The 23,045-nt window shown below is 39.3% G+C and overlaps 1 protein-coding gene across 1 annotated transcript in view; it reads left to right on the forward strand.

The window, feature by feature from the left end:
- Positions 1-23,045, forward strand: part of COG5 (component of oligomeric golgi complex 5) — a 192,403-nt gene that overhangs the window by 154,541 nt on the left and 14,817 nt on the right. The window contains exons 15-18 of the mRNA XM_061366262.1: positions 12,342-12,452; positions 13,696-13,758; positions 14,538-14,641; positions 15,965-16,202. Of these exons, the coding sequence (XP_061222246.1) occupies positions 12,342-12,452; positions 13,696-13,758; positions 14,538-14,641; positions 15,965-16,202 (516 nt within the window). The remainder of the gene's footprint in view (positions 1-12,341; positions 12,453-13,695; positions 13,759-14,537; positions 14,642-15,964; positions 16,203-23,045) is intronic.

A 23,045-nucleotide genomic window follows, 5' to 3' on the forward strand; every position in this document is an offset into this window, starting at 1 on the left:
AAAATCAATTGCAAGATCCATTGTCCTCATAGAGATTGACAACGGAAGAGCCCTTCCCAGCACAGGACTGTTTCAAACAATATTTATTGTTGGGGTCTTTGTGGCATTCTTTCTGCTTTTATAGTGATGATTTTAGTTACCTGAATGTAAGTACTGTATGTTCTCTTTTGTGCTATTTCTGCTCAGCTTGGCATGTGGGTGGATTGAAATACACTAACACACCCACCAAATGCACACAGATGAAATGTGTTGTGCCATGAACATGAAAATGCAGCTGTTTAGAGAATATGCAATTTTACTACTTTTTGAACCTGGACACCTCTACTAGTTTCCTCCTTAGAGTTACAGTCAACCTGTCAAGACTGTCTCTATTAGTTGCAATCAGAGTCCCACAGCAATCCTTCCTGTCTTGTGGAGGCTGTCTTGCTGCCTCCTCTGACTTACAAAGCATCACCATAAGAGACAAAGGGGTCTAGTATCTTTTGGCCAATAAACAAGCAAAGCATGATTTGCAGAGGCAGGTTTGTAAAAATCAATTTGCCCACTTGCTTTTCAGTAGCAGGTGGGGTGATTATGCTGGCAACTTCTAGTGGATCAAATAAAAAAACATTTTTATATGTGGGTATATAGTGATATGATTTAGGCAAACACAGATTCACTCTGCTGTGCTCCCAGATAGCAGGGCACATCTTGGCTCCACTTCAAGCCAGGGTGACCAGCTCAGCTTTGGAACCTTGCTGAGTATAGCACACTCATTCAGCCTGGAGTATGAGCAGAGCAAATTCATGTCTTCTTGAAGTACAGGCAAAGCAAGAATCTGCATGGCCATATCATACGAGGCAGATTTATTCTAAGGTTAGGGTAGATAAGGCTAAAATCAGTGGGAGCTGTGATTGCCTATAATTGGAGAGGTTCCTAAATACGGAATATTGTATTTTATGGAGTAGTTTCAGAGAAGTTTGTCTAAAGAAGGGACCTTTCCAACAGACAAGAGGCTGCAGGCAGATGATATAATGGAGATCTTTCCCACTGTCAGACTTGTAAGCAGTCATGAAGAGGAAGCACTCAGAAGATGGAGAAGGAGAGTGGGTGTAATGAGGGAGGAAGGAAATAGAGATTTTGAATTTTTTTATTTTTTACTCTCTTAACTAAATGTGGTCGGACTTGTGTCATACATCTCACAGAAGCTGACGAATGAAGTGGAGGCCTGAAATACAGGCTCTGGGCGGAGCTCTGGGAGAGCTGCATATCTGTGCTTTGCCGACAGCTCATGACAGACGCTTGGCTTCTCATGAGGATTTTATGCTGGGCGGTAGTTGTGGGACTTTTTGATACCAGGTTTGCCTAGTGTAAGTCACTTGGAGATTTTTAAGTACTGTACAAAGAGCGCAGGCCTTCCTGGCATTTTGAAGAATTCTTTCCTGACCTCCTGTGCCAGGGCCTCACCACCATCATAGTGAAGAGCTTCTTCCTAATATCTAATCTAAATCTGTACTCTTTAAACATTCTAAGGTAAATTTTCAAAGTTGCTAAAGACCCAGTGGTAGAAGTGAATCTTGAGGTTCAAGAAAAGACATAAGTGCCTCAAAAATTAGAATCCCCACACCAAGGGGGACACCAATTGTCCCATATCCTCAAAGGGTACGACATTGATGCACAGATGGAAGACCTCTGGTACCAGACATATCAAAAGGCAAAATGAGAGAGAATGTGCTATTCTGATCTCATGAGCAGAGGACCACTATACACTTGGGAAACAAAGAAATCTCTATGGATTTTCTTTGGTGAATGAGGTTTTTAGATTCTGGGTTGGTTTGAGGGGAGAAGTCAGCATCAGCTGAGATCAGTGATAGAGAGTAGTTGACTCTTTCTCACTATCCTGGATCTCAGTAGTATATTGAGATCTATTTGCATTTACTTAACAATATATCTGAGTTATGTAATGTTATACATGGTTTTAGAAAGTGTACCAGTCACAGAGTACTAGAGCATTACACCTAAGAAGTAATATGAAGGTACTCTGCCAAGTACAAAAAGGTTCTTGGGAAGTAACTGAAAAGTTTTGATTTTGCCTGGTATTGTTTTTCAATGCAATGGTGAAACTGGATTTCAGGTCTTGTAAAACAATTCTGAATATCTAATTGGATTAATGTTTAAATGAAAAGTGACTCTGACATTAACATTCTATGATTAAAACTATTATACATTATTTCTAAACTTTATTTGTTCTGAGGGTTTACTGAGGTCTAGTTTTCAGTAACTGGTACTAAATATTGTAACTGGGACTATGTTATTGTAAAGTATTATCTGTCATAATGATGAGTAATATGTACTTGATGACAGATTTTTTAGTGCATTATTGTTTAAAAAAGTAAATACCAAAAAGGAGCATAAGAAGTAGAAAACCTTAACAATTCATCAGTCAAATGCTGATGTATCCTTATCAGTCTGTCCCCAAATGGTCTGTATTTGCTTTTAAGACAGCATATAGGTGTGGAAAGAAAAACATGTAACTGTCCTCAGAACAGTAAATGTGAGTAAATAAATGAGCTTAGTCTCGTCTGAAGGCAAATTTGTATCGAGGCTTGTTCTGAGTAGTGTTGGCCTCACTTCAAGGACCTGCAAAGCACGTCTCTTCTAGCTGCAGAAAGGCTGTGTATTAAATTGCTTCACACTGTCACCCTGATGTTTATGCTAATGTCTGTCTCTCAGTTGAGAGTACAAGGTCAGTAAAGGTTTATGACTGACACTCAGGACTTAATTTGCCATCTTAGCTGTGAACCCTCTCAGTCTCCAACATGGGAGTAACAGTACTGTCTGTGCTGGTGAGCAGCAGGTGCCAGGACAGTGCTGGGCACCATGGCCAGCATGTGCAGGGCAGCCTGCCTTGGGGCTTGCAGGGCTTCTCTTCCCCAGAGCATGTGGCTGCCTGCCAGTGTCCTGCTGGGGACAGCCTCTGCAGTATTGCCTCTCCTGAGCCATGGATGGAGATTATTTGGGAGAGGAGTTGTTGGTGCAGGCCACAAACTTGCTAATGACTGTCCTAACAGCTCAGTGGTACAGATGTTCACATGCCCGGCGCTGTTCAATTTACTGCTCTGGGTGTAGCCAGTATGTGAATGAAACTGAATGAGAACAACATGCAAAATCTGTTCAAGAGGAAGCTTAAAATGCTGACAGATCAGGGTGATATTTTTCTTGCATCTGGAATTCATACTTTCGTATTTCAGATGTAAATAAATCTCTGTAAGGCAAAAGTTAGGAAATGCTTCTATAGGAACACTGCTTTTGGTCTTAAGATTTTCTTAGATTGCCAGAGCTTCAAAGGATATGCTTTTCTAAACACGTTTTTCTGTCTGTAACGCTTGTCAGCCGTACTTGACTTATTTTCAAATAGCATTGAAAACCTTGAAAAGAGCACAGTTGTCTGTGGTGTTGTGACTAGTCGACAACGCCAAATACTGCTGAAGGGGTGCAAGAACTCTTGGGTATTAACTCTTTTCAGGAGTTCAACACTTCCCTCCGGTAGCCACATATTTCTGTGAGCCAACTCAGATGACATCTTTTTGGATGCCAGTGCAACCAACCCCTTCTGTAATTTAATATTCTATTTTTAGTGAATGTAATGGATGGAGATATAGGCTGAGGAGCATCTATCTATCTGTCATGTTCAGATATTTTTAGAGCACAGATCTTTGTAATGCTGATCAGCACCAAATGCATTACATAAGATTAGCATCAAAATATATACAATGGAAAGTCAGCTCTCTGCAGTTGTTCTTAAATTATTTTTAGTATTGCCCACAAAACTTGTATGGCTTAGTGCATTATCCTGCCATTGTGCTCTGTCTCTGCTCTGTAGGAATCATTTTTAAAGATGATTTTCTCTTCTCTCAGACCTTTTCAATCACAGGTCTCCTTCCTGAGGCTTCAAGTAAGATTGTAAGTCCATGATATATTACAGGGATTTTGATAAATGCTCTTTTTGCACTAGGGCTGAAACTGAGTCAAGCAATTCATCTCTCATTGTCCTTCAATACAGTTTATATTTGAACATGTGATTTGCAGGTGCAAGATTCCAAATTCTGCATTACTTACATCATCAGCTACTGTTGTGTTCTTTAACACTGCTCGGGTGGCTTAATTTTTTGCAGATACCCATAATGATCTTCTTAATTTTCCACTTCTAGTAGATATTCAGAGTTAATATCTCCTTATTAAATGTCTCTGGTCCCCTAGCTAGCCATTCACAATGGGTTGGAATAGATTATTTGGGAGATTTTTTGAGTTTAAAGAGGCAAACTGTGTGAAAACAGCACATGTTCTTCTCACAACTAGAAAATTTATTTTTGTCTTTCAAATTTTCTTCAAAAAAGAAGATTTTATCTTCCTATCCTTTGAGTATGTTTCAAAACTACTTTGTAATTACTGAGGTTTAAAATAGATCTCAAATTTCTGCACATCCATCCCGTCATCGTAATGATTTGTGATATTGCAGCAGATGAGTCTTGATATTTTTCATCATTTCTTTGTGGGTTTATGGTTCATCTGATATAGTCAATAGCAAACAGTCTGCTGTTTGGATTTGGTGACGTAGTTTTGGAAGCATAATTCTATCATGCCGTGGCTTCACAGATATTCCAGGATCTCTCTTCCTGAGATTACAATTAAATGTGCTGTGATTTTGGGTTATATTTTTACTGTTTAAAAAACCCCTCTAATTTATTAATGCTTCTCCTTGCCTTGTAAACCTTGTTGCAATAAAATGTATGAGGAAAGAAAATGCTAGAGTGCCAGGTGCAATAGGAAAATAACGATTCAGCTTAAACTCTGAGGTGAGAAAGAGACAGCATCTTTACAGAGAATTTTCATAATGTCATTTGCAGAAGAAAAAGTGTCTGTCATGCGTGATCAGGGGAATGAAGATTTAAATAAGCTGTTTTCAGTGGGTTATTTAGATGATGAGCAATATGAATGGCATATTTTTGTCCAAAATCTAAAAGGCTAAGTGTATTATAACTGATCCAGAGACTATATTGAAACATCTTGGTTCAATCAGTGAAAATGTTCAGAAAAGCAAGAATGCAAGGGAAAATGAGATTTAAAAGCTAAAATGATAAATAAAAAATGATATGACAGTTGGATGAGAAGCATCAGTTCTTAGTTTTCTCTGAGTGTCATGGAGATAGGAATATTTTCTGGATCTTTTCTGGGTGGAGAGGGAGAGAGAAAAGATTTCCTGGAATCAGATTCTTCCAGTGAAGGGAAGATCCTGTTCATACACTGGAATTTTGGGACCAGATTCAAACTTGGATCAAATTTGTGAGACCTGTGATAGTTTTGAATTGAAAAGCATGATGAATTCTCATTGTAATGAAATAAAGTGAATTTCTGATTGCCCTTTTTACTATGTGATCTTAGAAGACTTCATGTCTCAGATTTAGTGGTGTTATACTGAATTGTGAGCTTTCGTTTGTGGGTGAATCACTATTCAGGACATCTTCTAACAATGAGATTTGTCTGACAGTTCCAGGGAAACTTATCTAGTCCTCCTGTCTAAATGTCGAATATTGTGAACTCTGGATGGAAGTATGAAATGGAATAGGCTCACAAATCATCAAGAACTGTAGTGAGATGGCACTTTGGGAAAGGTTTTCTGTAAATAACAGGTCTGTTACAATGGTGTAAGTTAGGTGAAGGATCGTATTTTCCTCACTTCTTTTGGAGATAATGTGAATTAATTGTATTATACCAGTATGTTGAAGACATGGTGTTACTGTCATTGAAAAACTTGTATCTATGCTATTTAAATGAGAGACCCCCAAAATACAAATTTGATATTTGGCACATTAAAAGACTTCATTAATAGGTATTTAAATAGAATACGTGGGAGGCTATTATATACTAAAATAATTTCAGAATAATTACTATTTCACTGTACTGTAATAAAAGCTAAAGATGGCAGTAGGTCTAATTTAAAAATAATAAGTCAGTTGAGGTTTCGTAATTACTTTTTTTAATGGAAAGATCAGAAGAGTTTTGTTTAAACAGTCATTAGGAAGCTGGTTATATTGGTCAGAGAAGACATAGGAATGTCTAGTTGATAAGTCACTTAAAAAAGTATTTAAACTTTTAAAAATGGAAAAAATCTAGAGGAGAAAGTTGCATTAAAAAATAACTTCATGAAACATTTTCTTCATTCTCGTGTTGTCTTTTGCTGGTTAGATCGTGACTCACATAACAAATGTGTGATTCTTTACTTTTTTTTTTATAAAGAGATACTGGCTAAACTCCAGAAAAAAATCATCCAAGCATTAAAGGCTGGTTTTGAGAGTGAATGTACTTCATTTTATCTTTCTGGGAAAGTGTTTAAAAGACATCTTTAGATCTAGCATGTAATTCTGCTAACAAGTAGAAAAAGCAAGATTGCAGAAAACCCGCACAGTATTTTGTTATAGTGCATTATATCTAAGTTATTTCATACCAAGCTGAATTCTATGATTCAAAAATAGATTTAGTTATATATATGTTGATATGGTAATGGCTTTGGAATTTTGCAGTTTTGGATCAACTCTAATTAGAGCTGGACAATGTCAAGCTCATTTATAACCTTATGCAGGGTAGAAGTATTGTAATCTCAGTTAATGCCTGGGTGTGATACAAAAAAAGGCAGATGGCAATTAAATAATTTAATTACATTTTTTATGTGTAGGTGAATATCACCCTGTAATGTTGGACCCGTCTCAATATGTCTTGAGGATGGATACCTGCTCTTCACTTCTAAAGGTGGTAGTTGGTTGGGACCAGGAGCTATTGGGATGACGTATAAAATATAATTAATCATTCAGACATTCATTTGGCAAGCATAAAAAATTCCGTAAGCTCTTACAGTCAGAGGTATCAGGATCAACACACATTATCCTTGAAATCTTTCTCAGACTTGGGCTAGTTGGGTAAACCTGAGTCTGAAAAACTCAGATACAAGGGCCATAGTTTTTGGAAGCTGAGAAATTATTCTGAGTGGTTCAGGCTTAGGATTCTCTGAGATTCCTTAAAGGAACTGGGTTAGGTGCTTTCTGGTAGCAGAGTTGTTTTAAAGCATCTCAGTGTTTAAGGACAATGAACCATTACTTACTTTTGATTACAGTGCTTTTTTTTCTTTTTTGATTACTTACTTTTGATTACAGTGCTTTTCTTCTCAGGTAATTCAAAGGTTTAGAGATTGATCTTTCCTGTTACAGAAAGACCATTTGCTGTTTTCCTTCCATTTCTTCTGATTTTGAAAATATTAAGAAAGGAAGGAAGGAAAAACAAAACAGAACAGAAATACCCCTGAGGGAGCAGTTTGTCAGTTGCTGTTATTCTAGAATGAATGGTGTGAGCATGATGTTTGGTCTTCTTTCTTGGTCAAGGACTTAACAGTCCCCTCAAATTTTTCTTCCCAAAATAATGGGAGCATTTGGTATAAGATTTTAACCAAAGCTTCACCATGAAGCTCCTTTTCTAGGGTACAAAATTAAAAAAATAAAATAAAATAAAAAACATTCTGGAAGCTATAAGAATGCCCTGAGGGTGCAATATAGTGCAATATATATGGGTTTATGTACATATCAGGTTATTGCCTGAACTCACAGCTTTCCTCATGTATTGAAATATTTCTTCTTCTTGCAAATATTAGAAGTCATTCCAAATACATAAATTCTTACTTATGACTTATTCTCAAATTCTTAAATTTTAGTTGGTTTTGTTTGTTTGTTTGTTTGTTTGTTGTGGGATTCTTGTGTGTTTGCTTGATTTTGGTGGTTTGGGTGGTTTTTTTTAAGGCAGAATATTGGTTTTCTTTTATCAGTCAAGGACCTCATTTGCCCCGACATATTCATGCAAATCCTACACTTTGAACCTCTAAATCTTTTTGCAGATTATCCTCTAAATAGCCAATAGGTGACACAGCCAGTGGAGTTCACACTGTGAGGTATTTTTCTGCTGACAGTGTCATGTTTTTACAAAAAACAGAAAACTGATTCTAGTAAGCATTTGTGTTTCTTAGGTGGAAAGAACTTGTAGAAGACTCCTTCTGCCGTATGGAAAGCATTAAACCTAACAGTAAATCATCCCAATTATTTGTAGCTTCTGGGAGAAATCCCAGGGCCAAGCCCTACTGACTCAGAAATTCTGTAAATGGATTCTGTGCTTTTTAAGTTGTTATGATCAGGCAGGAGGCCAGGTACCAGATGGATTGATTGCTTTCTGCCAGAGGTATGGCCACATCAGCTGCCGCTATTAGGAATGTATTTATTCTTGCAAATGTCAGCTTGACAATTGGAGTTCAATTTGTGCTATCAAAACACATTAGTCTCGTGATACTAGAGTTAGAGTGGCGCTACTTTTGTCTTATTTTGATTTAAGATCTTCTCAGTTCTCCTAAATTATGATGCTAATTCCTGCTTTTTAGAGAGTGGGTTTGCTGAGGCTGTTTTGGAGTAGAGCATAAATGGAGTTCTCCAAAACTGTCAATAGGGATGCACACATGATCTCAGTTACTTAGTGTGAAACTGAGCTTTTTCACAGACTGTTTAGTCTGTGAAGGGAATGGTAACAAACCAGCTCACAGATCAGTGTCTCTTCTGAGCTACCACCTGTTGGAAGAGGGGAAGCTAGTCACTTTGAAACACTAAAGAAATTATAGGAAAACATGTATCAATAGTCTGAGCTTTTCTACGAGAAAAAGACAAACTCAGTTAGTGGGTTTTTATAACTCAAGGGAGAACTGATGTTTTGATGCACATCCCAATCTAAATTCTGCATTCACTGCTTCATGGTGAAAACAAGAATTTAAACCCAAAGGAATCTCATCACAGCACGTCTCAATATGTGAGATCCAGTCCATGCTGTAAAATTGTATGCCTGTACTTAGGTATTAAACACAGAAAATGTAGAATCCAGATCTAGTTATTTTCAAGACACATTTCCAAAGCAGGTCTATGCAAAGGGGTGCTGGTGGCAAAGGGAGCTCATACAGATGTAACCCATTGTAAAATTGCTGCTTGCCTGGGGCATAGGGTGCCTGTGTTTTGCTGCCCATGGTTGTTGTAAATAGTAGGCAGGGTTTGAGGTAAAAGCAGAAACAGTTTACCCAACTAAAGTGAAGAGTGTAAGAAATCAATTGCTATACTTAAAGACAAATACAGAAAAGTGGAACAGTTACAGTCCTTGTTCTTAACTGCTCATTCAGGTCTGGCTTCAGCAGGGATTATTTTCCTGTTTTCAGTTAGCAGCCTCAAGCCAGACTAACTCACAGAGTGACTGACTAGTCCCCCCTAGAGATGGGGATCTGGTCATTCAGCTACGCTTTGTCTCTTAATTGTTTCTTTCCCAAAATAGATTCTGATTTTGGATTGTCACCCCTCCTGTGCCCCCTGTTTCTGCTGAGCATGAATTCACCCATCTGGCCTTCTACATTTCTGGATAAATCTAACTGATTAAAAAGACACCACGTTTTGTCTCTAGTGCCCTCATAAAAAAGAAGGCCCTTTGACTGTGTCTTTCATCTGAGTGGATGTGGTTAGGCTTCACGCTTACTTGACTTAACCTATTTTCATAGTGCAATCCCCAGTGGGCAGATAACAGAAGAGTTACATTACCACTGGGCTTAAATGCATAAGCTGTGTTCTGCACTGAACTTCAAAAGTACTTGCTGTATAAATAAGTGATGAATGTGTATCATTGATAAAACCTGGTGTGATGGAAAATAAACTGAGGGGTGATTTGTGTCTAAATTAAATGGGCCAGCCTAAGCGTGGTTTGTTGGAACTGGGGAGGCATAATGATAGCATTTTCCTACCTGGATGCGTGATTGTACTATAGATATTAGAGGTGTCAATAATTCAGTCTGAGGCATTGAAATATTGGATTAATGATAAACTACCCGAAATCCAGGTACATAGCAGTGACAAAGTGTATGTACGTGAACCTTGTTAGACAGAGTGCAGAACCTTCTTGCCTCAAGAAATCATTGTGGTGGCAGCAAGAGATGGGAACCACCACCTGAGACTTCTTCTGTAGATGGTGGGGCACACCTACCCATTTAGGTACCACGTGTTCCCATGATGGTAGGGCACCCTTACCCATGTAAGTACCAGGTGTACTCATGACACAGCTTCAGAGGAAGTGGTCCTAGGGAGCCCTGTGCTGCCCAGTTCCTGCTGCTCGTTACAAGAGTCAAGTTTTCCAAGACTGTTTGTTTCGGACCAGTGATTTTATGATAAACAAGCAATCAACACGTCTGGTTGTCACGTTCAGTTTGGTTAATTTAAGGGAATATAATATGGCAAACAGTTTTAGAAATTGTTTAGAAATGGTTGCTTTTAAGGCATTTTTAGACTTTGCCTGTGAAGCTGTTGTGCATTATTGCTGACTGTGAGAGCTGCTTGTTGCTGCAGAAGGGTTTTGTTTGCCCTTGTTACTGGTTTTAGTTATCAGTTAAGCTTTTTCACCAGCAGAAGAGACACAGGCTAATGTCTAAGGAAGTGTCATAACATCTGAGAAGAGGAAGTTGTGAAACCCTTACAATAGACTTTGAGGAACTGAAATTAAAGTGGCAAGGATATAAAGTTTTACTGTCTTCCTAATGTCTTTTATGTTTACTCGTTGTAAATGTGCAAAATACACATGAATAGTCCATACACTGCTTAAAAAAGGTGTGGGGAAAAAATGTTATTTGTGTCTAAGAGGACGGTCAGCTTGGTGGACAGGCTGTTTCTATGCACAACTGTTCCGTTATCAGTCTGTGAAGCTGTAAGCATGAGAAGCAGAATTCTTAGGACCAGTTAGGTCTGTCAAATATAAATGTCAGGAAGGAAACACAGATGTATGTAGCTCACGTGGCTGTTCTCATCAGGAAGCAGGAAGATGCTGAGATGATATATTTGTCAGCTAGTTTAAAGATGCGTTACGATGTAAAATAATTAAAGATAGGTTGGAAAGGATTTTTCCCTCTGAAAGGCCTCAGAAACCTGTTTATCCTGAAATAATCCCAGGGAAATGAACTGATATTGTCACCATAATGTTGTGAATAAGTTTGAGTTCCCCATCTGCTTGCACAAACTTGTCTAAAACTTCATTATTAGCAGTGCTGGCAAATATTAGGTAAGTTTGCTTTTGTGCTCTCTGTGTCTGTGCTGAATGGAAACTATGGGAAGTTCAGGAATAGTTTTTCACTATTAAAGATTCACTGTTTCTCATAACTTAAAAATGTTTATGTAATGTTTGTTCTTTTATTCTAAACAATTGTTAGTGTGTATTTAATTTTAGTTTAGGAGTTTTCTGTAGGACCTACAGCTGTGTTTAAAGACACACTTCATGAAAGTCTCTTAATGACTTGTTCACTGAGTTGAATGTATTTTCACTGAGAGAATTCTGGAGCTAGACATCTTCAGGAGTTTCCTGGAGGCTAATTTTGTATCTGAAATATAGATAACTAGTCAGATCTCTCTGTAAAGCCTTCTATTAATAGCTATTTTTGCTGTAATATTTAGGCATACTTCTAGAATTCACATAGCCTTTTGTCAGTTCTTTGTGCTTCTGCATCTTTCAGTGCCCAAGAACATTTCCATTTCTTTCCCAATTAGAATTTATTTTATTTTAAATTATAAACATATGCTGTGGTATCCTTACGGGACTGTTCTGTAGTTAACTGCTATTTATGTATCAGTCTGGAACTTTGATTTCTGTGGTAATGATAAAAAATGCAGGCTTTATGGAGTCTAAATATGAATAAATACCTTTTTTTATTTATTTTTGCTTGAAGATTCATGGATTGAACTCTTTTTAATGACAGTATTAGCAATTTTGCAGTTCCATCTTTGTGTTCATTTACAAGCCACTAATATGTACAAAGCTGTAAGTCATCTATTTAAAGAAACAGTTTCTAAGGATATGCTTGCATAGTTGTCAGAAGTAAGGACTGAGGGTATATAGGAAAGCATACCCTTTTCAGTTCTGCTGCTGCTAGTTTATACTGCATCCTCGGGTAGGTGACTTCACCTGATTCTTAGATTATAATGTTGAAGTTATGCTGGGACCATGGATCTCTAAAAGATCTGGGTCTGAGCAATGTGGTTTGGGAGCTGAGACAGCAGTCTCATGGTTCCTGTACCTGTTGTTCAGTTTGTATTATCTGGAGCTGAAAATAATTTAAATCAAGACAAGAGTTAAATGGAAGAACATTGTTATGGAAGACCTATAGCTTTCATCCATGGTCTAAGTTTAGTTAAGTATAGTTTTGTCGTGATGCACTGTTTAATGAGTTGGTACTGTTCTAACAACTTCTGCAATCACTGCAGCTGTCTACACAAGGAGATGCCAGCCAGGTGATTGGACCACTCACAGAGGGGCAGAGGAGGAACGTGGCTGTAGTTAATTCTCTATACAAACTGCACCAGTCGGTTCTGAAGGTAGGCTTCCTTGGCTGTAAGGTTAACTTCTTTGCTGTGTTGTATGCATATTCTCCCATTAGCTGATGAGAACTGGTTGGCCCTCTGCTTTGTGACAAATTGTTAGTATTAGGAGTGAAAGATAAATTTATAGTGAATAATCCCTTTTCACAGCCATTGTTTTGTGAATCTGAACAACTGGGCTCTTTATGTTTTCCCTTATCAAGTAAGCTCTGTCTTTGTTCTGATCAGCCTGATAACACTTGTCCCAGCCTAAGCTTATCTTTCGCAGAAGACCCTCACTGCTTTCCCAGAGTTGTGGCCAAACTGAAAAGGGGAAGGAAAGTGTGAAATCAAGAAAAGCAGCACATCACAAATATCGCCATCCAAAGTCTGGCCTGGCATTGTTTTCAGGAATAAGCCCAGTTATGAATAATTCCAGTTTACTGGCTTAGTGATGCCAGTGCTTACAGTCTCTGTAAATTAAAGCACACAGGTACAGTGGTTATAGTGTAGTTAATTGTGTTTAAATCCTAGCCTGATTAGAAAAAAAAGATTGTGAGTACTCTTGACTGTGGGCATATTTACAGAATATTTAAAAATGCTGAAAAGCCTGTAAAATTTGCTTGGATTTTGCAAACAGATGGTAGATCAACTTTTAAGTCTGCTTTCTCTGATGTATTTAGTAATGAACCTCATGTGCCTGAGTGTTGGAGGGAGATCTGATATGATTCAGTCTTTGATTTCAGTACTTATCTGGCTTAAAAATACTATTGTGTGGCATGTTCATAACTGTAAGGAAATTGGTAGGATATTCCTTTAGATCATTCTTTGAGTTTTAATTCTATTATCATAGCTGTACATAAACAGCTGTTTAGCAAGTGGTATTATAAAAGTCACAATACTGAGAAAGAACAACCATTCTTTCAAATATTTGCTGTAGAGCTCCTTGTATAGTTCTCCATCAATTCTATACTGCGCAGAGGGAGAAGACACCACTAATTTTTATTCAGGTCCTGTTAACCCTTCAGCTAAATTTCAGTTGAACTCAACTGAATCATTCCTTTGTTGAAGCAGAAGCAGAGCCCGTAGGAAATTTGAGTGCAAAGGCCTGATACGGCTGCCTTGAAAATTCTGTTTGTATAAAGCCCATTTGACAGTTACCTAAAGCTATGTAAACCACTCATTACTAAAATAAGATTAAATGTTATGGATTCTAATAATTTGTTGAATGTTGACTTAACAATTACTTTAAAATTTGTAGGTCATTACCAATCAGAGCTCATTTCCAGCAGCTGCTGAGCAAACAGTCACAACTGCCTTAAAGGTAATTGAATGTGTGTATGCTGCAGGGATAGGGCTGAGCTTTGCTTTGCCTGTTATACTTAAAACAGCCACTGATTTTCGCAGGTGTTAATTGTGTGTCAGTATATGTTAGTCACAGGTATACAAATATTCAGAAATTTGTATTTTGTTTTATCTGCAGCTACATATATGTTGTGTGTGCCAAAATCACTGTTTGAGTAGCGTTTGTATTCAAGAATATTCTTGTAATGGTTGGACTGTGAAAATAAATGCCTTTCTCTGCAGCATTCACACAGCAATAACTTTATCCTTCATCACCCCTTTACCCATGCTGACCCACACATAGGACTATGATTTATATGCTACCTGGTGCTTTTCTGGGGGGTGATGTGGCTGGCCATGCAGCCCTCTGTGGATGACAGCTATCCACATCCATCCTGCTGGGAGGGGTTGTGTGCAGAGGAATGAAGGGCAGCTTGAGTGTCTGGGGAATGAACAGCTGAATGAAGCTTGTGCATCAAAACATGTACATTTACAAATCAGGAATGCCAGATTGTTGTGCACCTTTGAAGGAAGGCTTTACATAGATGTAGTAAACAGCCTTATCTCTGTACTTTACTGGTAAAATCAATTAAAGGGAAATGTTGTCTTAAGCTTTTGTCCTATCTAGCAGTTTCTAATGTGGAATAATGAAAAGCACTGTTAAAAAGAGCTGTTTGTCAGGGTATTTTTGAGATGTCAAAATTTAAATGCTTCTAATTTCTGTTTCCTTACTTCTGCCTTTTTCTCATCCTATTTTAGGCAGTCCATGATCTAATGGGTAGTGCTGTTCAGCCGTTACTGAACTCTGTAGGAGATTCGGTAGAAGCTATTATCATCACCATGCACCAGGAAGATTTTTCTGGGTAACTAGAAAGATTTTTTTAAACATACCATTTCTTTAGTAAGATATCCTGCAGATGCATAATAGATTGCTATTGCCATAATGTCCTTGGAGCAAGAGCATTTGTTTGTTAACGGTAAAGTGATGCTTTATGGTTGTCAGTGAACAGAGAAAGCAGAATTACACCAATCCGTTAAAACAAATTAATCAGGTGGCATCTGTCTTCTTCCCTCCCCCCCCCCCCGCCTTTTCCCCATAAAGTTTTGCATTTGAGTGAAATTCACTTTAAATAGAAAAGCCAAACAGAGGCGCTTTCTGTGCTTAAAACCCCCCTTTTGTTTTCAAAACTTATTTCTTGTGGACAGTCTTCAGAACTCTCTCAAAATAAAGCATATAACTCTGATTCAGAATTACACTTTTTTTTTTTTCAAACATATTATTGAATACAAAATGTTTCAAAAAATCTTTCTGTTGACTGCTCAGATTTAGTGCATTTGGCTGTTTACCCATAGCATTTTAATTAAAATTCCCAGTGTACTTCATCTGCAAAGATCTTGAGTCCTATCTTTAACTGAGCCTTCCTTCCTGAGCGTTATTTTGGTTTTTATCTCTGCTCTGACATTGCTTGGATCGTCATCAGATGTCCTGTTTCCTGTCTTGGAAATTTACAGAAAGTAGTGTATTTTCAGAGGTGTTTTAAATTTTTTTTTTTTTCTTTTAACAGTATTTTACTCCCTCCATGTTTCTGATTCCACCCAAAGGCTAAGTTTTGTTAGACAGCCTGTACACTTAGGCTCCTGAGCTTGGAAGAGCTCTTTTGTCTGACTGTGATTCAAAGAAAGATAAAAATGATTGATGTCTGTGTCCCAGAGCTTCGGTGCTGCTTCTGTGATAATTCGATTGACTTTATAATACTGAGTTTGGAAGAATCAAGGAAACTGATTCTATACAGAGAACAAGTTTGTGATAGGCTCAACTAGTAACCTTGTGGCATATGCTTGTGTTTTCTGATCCGTTATTATAAATCAACAACTGAGACATTTAAATCTAGGGGCTGGGTCTCAGGGTTAGGCTTCAAACTGGTGGAGGCTCTGCAAGTTGGGTAGGAGTGGGGTGATTTCCTTTATCTTGTTAAGATGGGAATGGCTGATAGATATTTTGAGACTATAGTTTCAGAGAGAGCTACAGCGCTCTTTATTCTCAATTGAAAATGAGACTCTACAATTCATGCCATGACTTCGTGGGGTAGGCAAAAAAATTAAAGACTCCAGTAGGTTTCGGTTGTGTTTTAAAGATGAATTTAGCTGTCCCCGTTTCTTTTTTTCATTTCTTTTTTTTTTCTCAGATCATTATCCGGCTCAGGAAAACCAGATGTCCCTTGTTCTCTGTACATGAAAGAGCTACAGGGTTTTATAGCAAGAGTTATGAGTGACTACTTCAGACATTTTGAGTGTTTTGACTTCGTCTTTGATAACACTGAAGCCATGGCTCGAAGAGCAATTGAACTTTTCATTCGCAATGCCAGTCTAATAAGGCCCCTCGGTGAAGGTGGGAAGATGCGGCTTGCAGCGGATTTTGCACAGGTACCCTCAGTACTGATTTCTGCTTTTTCTGTTGCTTCACTGTGTCCTCTGAGAACTGTTGTCCATATCGAAGTATAAACAGGCAGTTGCAGAGATTGGTTCACTGCAGTTCTAAACATCCTCTCTGATGAGACACTGTACCCTGAGAAATGCATCCACTAAGTAGTTGAAGCTCCCTTGTCACTGTGAGGCACGTTCAGGGAGGTCTGACAGCTTCCTGCCAAGTGACCGTTGCATTTAAATTCAGCTGTGTCTTGACGTTTTATCCTGCTTGTCTGACCTCTTCGGTACGTCCATCATTTGCCACCATTCATTCAGTTCATTCTTTCTTTTGATGGAATAGTGTGTCGCTTTCTTAATCACTTTATATATCACAGTGCCCACACTGGTTAATCACTAACTCAGCTGCCTTGCAGTAGAGGAGACAAGCTAAAGAGATACCAATATCCTGTGGAAGAGCTGTCCTTTCGGTAACAGAAGGGCAGTTTTCTTGTTGGATTCTCTTCATGACCTGATTGACTTATCTGCCTCTCAGCTTTATCTAGCTTTTACACTGGACTAAAACACAAAACAAACTGCCAGATTAACATCCAGTCCCTGTCTGCATTATTTTCTATATTCAAATATAATTTGTCAATAATAACACTCTGCCATTAACCTGCCAAAGAATACAAGCATCCACTAGATCAGTCTAAGGGTTATTATTATCCAAGCAGAAAAGGGGATTAGCACCAGCTGTATGCATACTGAGTGCTGCTTTTGGCTGGTAGGTAACTGAAGTAGGAGAGGAGGGCAGGGAGGGAGGAATCACTGCCATCTCTGCTTCTGCTTCTGGCTGCTTTGTACCATTTGCGTATGAGTTATGTACTCCTGAGAGTAAAGTTTTTTTATTCATTATTCAAAAGAAGGAAAGCAGCCTTTAACTACAGAAGTTAAGGGGAAGTTTTCAATTGCTTTCAGTGAGAAGGTTGCATTTCCCTTCTCTATTTTGAAGACAATGGCATAAAATTGGAGGAAAAAAAAGAACACTTGACTCCTCTGAAAGGAATATAGATAAGTTTTGTAATTTATGCTGCAGTACTAAAGCCAGTCATATAAATCTGGAAAATTTACCTTCACCTAATTCTACAGTAAAGAGCATCTGATCTAAGCACCTATTATTATAATAATACTCATTGTGACATGGGCTGCCTTTTAAGTGAAAAATGAAGGTATGTTTTCATCTGAGTGTAGGGGGATTTGAATGTTCTTCCCCACAGTGCTGAGTATAACTAACTCCTGAACGGACAGCTGTGTGAAAATAAATGTTCTGATTTCTTTTCTTTTGTACTGTAGAATTTAAAAAAGAAGGTAAAAGGCTTTGAATTAATTCTTGTCTCCTGGCTTCAACTACTGCTGCATCAGGGGGGCTGCCTTGTGGTTTTCTCATCTTCACATTGCACCATATTTTTGGCTTGGTTTTGGAGTTAAGACAAGAACTGTATGGGTACAACCAACCCCATACAGCCACCTCAACTCTCACTTTATGCCTTTGAGCGTCTCTGCACAGTGCTCCTTAGGGCATCCCAGGCTGCACAGTGTCCCGAATGGCCTGGGCACTATAGCCTGTTGCTTGGTGTAACAGTAGAAGGACCAAAACATTTTGTGTGTGGAGGCTGCCTATATCCATGTTTTCTGGTGGGTTTTGGGCACTTGCCCATAATGCCAGCTCCTGGTAGCCCCACTGGGGAAAGTGTAGTTGCTCTGACCTGGCCAGGAGTCCTGGGCATGTTCACCTCAATGTGTCTGCAGTCCCTAAACAGGACTCATTTCACTTCCATGCGCCACAGGGCATGTGGCCTTGTCAAGGAAAAGATTTGATTCCTCCAGACAAGAGGTTGCTGCTGCTTTGGGCTGAGGAAAGCACGTATTTAACTGAGCTGACTTGATGGAAAGGGTAAGATCTTCCAAATGGTCATAAATGCTCCATGCAGTTTTAATCAGTCCCAGAAAAGCATTACATTGTTGGACTAAAGTCAAACCCAAAGGAAAGTACCTGTCTGGAAAGACACTCTGTGTGTAGGAGGTTTGTTTATAAACTGTATTTACTCATGCTGTGTCTTGTAGAATCATTTTGAATTTCTGTACTTGAAAAGGGTTACATGTTCCTGCTCAAAACTGGCTTTTGTGATCTAAAAACCCTTTTTGGTGCTTTGGGGTTACTTGAAAGCAAAAGACCTGGGCAGAAATCTGTTGAGAAGCTTTGGTGAATTTGAGGTCCTATACATGCATGCAGTAAGTCGGTCTTGGGTTGCACCAGGTGCTGGGCATCTCACATTGTTGTGCACATTTCTTTCAGGGTGCTCAGTTACAGCTACCTTATACTCAGCAGAACAGCTTTGGCTGAGAGTCAGATTTGAAGCCTTTTGCAGTGGAAACATGTTTTAGTGATAGTTTGCCTCCAAACAACTGGTGTCTATGCAGAAGGGAAAAAAATGAGGCCTCAAGTTCTCATTCCAAACTGGGTTCAGTGAGGTGCACAATTGCCAATTGTCTTTGGTAAGGCTCAGCTACTTACACAGTTAGTAAGTAGTGATTCTGTTGAATTCTCTGTCTTACCCTGTTTCCAGGGTCGATATTTCACTTTGTTCTCTGTGCATTACAGATATTTCAGCACGAGACTAGGTGTGTGCTAGTGTGGCAGCTGTAAACAGAGGCATGGTAGGCTTGAAGTATGTCTGAATATCATTAACATGATTGCATAAGGATCAGTGCTTATAGGAACACAAACTTTTCAAGCCCTAGAAGATGTCTGCGGTGCTGCAAGGGTACTGTCACATCCTGTGCTGTTCCTTGGGACTCTCTTTCTTTGAAATATTTCCAGTCTGCAGGCTGATTTTGCCTTTTTTCATGCTCCCAGTTTTTATGCAGAGTAGTACAAGATTACGTTTCAGTACAGTCCTTTAAATTCCTAGATCAGTTTGTTTTCATTTGTTTTTGTGGTTTTAAGGTGACCATAATTCAGTATTCACATATGTAATCCCACATTTTTGCTTTTTAATTCAGTACTAGTCAGAATGAATACAAATGCTCTCCTGGAGGCAGGCAAGACAGCAAGCCCTGATGGGTTTTCAGCATTTACGCTTCTGGGGAGTACCAGTGCAAGTTAAAAGAGGACATTTTAACTTGCTTGGTATTCAGAGTTCTTGTAGGCACACTTTGGGATTGGTAGCTTGTAGTTCAGGCCTTCCTAAAACCCAGTGCGAGTACTGGACAATTCAGCAAAGAATGACATATAAGCAAAATCAATTGAGAAATTTATTAGGAGAAATGAGGAATCTTCAGTAATAGCTGGCATGGAAATTGGTAATCATCTGCTACATACAGTTTGTAAGCTGATATAGGAAAATAGCTGTTTATTAATAGCAAATACAAACCGCAACTGCATTGAAATAAGCTAGTCTAGAAATTGCTAGACTAAGGAACCTTTATGATTCATGGTATGAAGGCACAACATGATTTCCCATCTTTTCATAGTACATGTATGTGTTTGTAGTGGCATATAAGGCAGGAGCCACTGTGTGCCAAGAACCTCATCTCATGTCATGATTATTTTGAGCCTTGTCAAGTGAACTATTTTTATTGGTCCTGTCTGAGTTAATACTATTCTATATATATATTCATATATTTCTTACCTAGGTGTGATTTATAGTTGGAGGTTTTGGCATTGTTCAGTACTGTGCTGAAATAGATTTGATGGGGCATAGTTAACACTGCCACAAACTCTTCAAGTCTTTATCAGTAAATTACTACAAAATTCTTTTGGTTTTATTGAATTATCCTAGAAAAATGTTTTTACTGTAGAATCATAGAATAGTTAGGGTTGAAAAGGACCTCAAGATCATCCAGTTCCAACCCTCCTGCTATGGAAGTTAAAGAGCAGACTTTGGCCTTTTCAGGAACCTGCTTAGTAAGGTTCCATGGGATATAGCCCTAGAGGGCAGGGGGGCCCAAGACTGTTGGATGATATTCAAGGATCACGTACTGCAAGCTCAGGAGTGTTGCATCCCAACTAGAAGGAAGTGCAACAGGAGGGGTAGGAGACCTCCTTGGATGGATAAGGAGTTGCTGAGGAAACTTTGAGGGAAACAAGAGGCTTATAAAAGGTGGAAGCAAGGACAGGTAGCCTGGGAAGAATATAGGGGTGTTGTCCAGCAAGCTAGGGACCAGGTTAGGAAAGCTAAGGCCCAGTTAGAATTAAACTTGGCTAGGGATGTGAAACATAACAGGAAGAGATTCTGTAGATACACTGCAAATAAAAGACAGATCAGGGACAATGTGGGCCTCCTCCGGAAGCTATCAGGAGAACTGGCTACCCTGGATGTGGAGGCAGCTGAGGTTCTGCATGATTTCTTTGCCTCAGTCTTCACTGGCAAATGCTCTGACCACACCACCCAAGTCTTGGAAGGCAGACGCAGGGACTGTGAGAATGAAGACCTTGAGCCCACCATAGGAGAGGAACTGGTTCAAGATCATCTTAAGAACCTGAACGTGCACAAGTCCATGGGACCTGATGAAATCCATCCACGGGTCCTGAAGCAGCTGGTGCAAGGTCCTACACCTGGGTCGGAGCAATCCCAGGCACAGCTACAGGTTAGGCAGAGAAGAGATTCAGAGCAGCCCTGCTGAGAAGGACTTGGGGGTGCTGGTTGATGAGAAAATGAACATGAGCCGGCTCCAGTGTGTGCTCACAGCCCAGAAAGCCAACCGTACCCTGGGCTGCATCAAAAGGAGCATGACCAGCAGGGCGAAGGAGGTGATCCTGCCCCTCTACTCTGCTCTTGTGAGAGCTCACCTGGAGTATTGTGTGCAGTTCTGGTGTCCTCAGCATAAAAAAGGACATGGAACTGTTGGAACAAGTCCAGAGGAGGGCCACGAGAATGATCAGGGGACTGGAGCACATCCCATATGAAGATCGGCTGAGAAAGTTGGGACTGTTCAGCCTGGAGAAGAGAAGGCAGCGTGGAGACCTCATAGCAGCCTTCCAGTATCTGAAGGGGGGCTATAGGGATGCTGGGGAGGGACTCTTCATTAGGGACTGTAGTGATAGGACAAGGAGTAATGGGTTCAAACTTAAACAGGGGAAGTTTAGATTGGATATAAGGAAGACGTTCTTTACTGTAAGGGTGGTGAGGCGCTGGAATAGGTTGCCCAGGGAAGTTGTGAATGCTCCATCCCTGGCAGTGTTCAAGGGCAGGTTGGACAGAGCGTTGGGTGACATGGTTTAGTGTGAGGTGTCCCTGCCCATGGTAGGGGGGTTGGAACTGAATGATCTTAAGGTCCTTTCCAACCCTAACTATTCTATGATTCTATGATTCCAAGTTGACAATGCTAAACTGTAGTACAGAAGAAATATTTCTATTTGCTGGTTAGCCTGTCATCAGAATCTGGTTTCCTGATTCAGTATGGAATTTTGCATTATTAGGCATTTTGGTTTTAAAAATGTAAACAGATTTGCTTGTTTGCTCAAACATGATGATACAAGTGTGAAAATGCTTTTTATACTTTTTCCTAAAGAATGCCCTTTGTAGTTTCTCTGGAGAAATGAGAGAAGCAGGATGATGTAATCACAGTTGTAGTTATAAGGACAGGAACTACTAATGCTAAAACGCGCTTGATGCTCAATGCTAACTATCTTCCTGGAAGGAGGAAATAATTTTCTGATGTGTGTTATTTTGGAGGTATTACTGCTGAAGGATTTACTTAAACATCAGCCCTTTTGGGATTACTGCAGGGGGGAGAAATCAAATTCCACATCCCTTCACGGCCGGCTTCTGTCATATAATGGTTCAGAGCTGTTCTGTTCCTTGCTTGTTAAAAGCATTCTCTTCTGGTGAATGGCTAGAAGAAAAAGCGTTTTGAGTTAACATTTATAAACTTGGAATTCATCTTGGCCAGGAGGAAATGTAATTGCTAAAAAGTTAATGTTAAGATTTTCCAGCTGAAAGAAACAGCTGTTTAGTAATGAGAGTTCTTGAAAATACCACAATAGACACTAAACAGTAAATTCACTATGGGGTTTTTCAAAGCACTCTTCAATATATGTGCATTATGTGTATCTAGACTACGTATTACCTTCACCCTTGGGTTGCTGAACATAATCCAGTTAGAGAAGCCAGCCATGTGATGTATTTTTTACAATATGGCTATCCAGTGAATAGTTCAGTAGATAATTGACCACCTAGCCATGGGCTATGGCAGGGTCATACGAGAAGAAGAGATTATCTACCCTTTCTGGGTTCAGAAAGTAAGAATCACTGAGAAGAAGCATATGTTGGGCAGGATTCCATCACTGTATTCTGTGAAGCTTAGCAAAATAGCATGAATAAATCATGGAAAAGCAACGGGGTTTAGGCCTTCTGTTCTAGCTGCCCCTTCCATTTCGGCAGTTACTACTGCTTCTCTTGGATCCTCTGTTCATGATTATCTCACAGTAGTCCATCAAGCCTTTATGATTGCAAATTACTGCTTGGACACCTGACTTAGCCCTGAATTTAACCTGGATATCTGAATTTTCAAATTTGCAGTTCTGGGAGCAAAACTTGGAAAAGGAACAGCAAGTACTGCTTGTCCTTTCATGTGTAAACTCCATAGAACATGGCTATATGAAAGGCCTTGCACATGATACAAGTTCTGGCTTGTAGACAGCCAAACATCGCCCAACCTGTAAAAGCTCACCAAAATGCTTTGGAAACTATAGCTGTACATCACAGCAGAAGCTGCTGCAGTATGGATGTGCTGCACGAATCAGCAGTTGATGCAGCTTCAGGTGATGACAGGTAGCAAGCCCAAGAAGCGATGTAC

The sequence above is a fragment of the Neopsephotus bourkii genome, unplaced genomic scaffold (genome assembly GCF_033783945.1).
Source record: "Neopsephotus bourkii isolate Nb327-2 ecotype Australia unplaced genomic scaffold, CSIRO-AGI_Nbou_v1 NB_1328, whole genome shotgun sequence".
NCBI lineage: Eukaryota > Metazoa > Chordata > Aves > Psittaciformes > Psittacidae > Neopsephotus > Neopsephotus bourkii.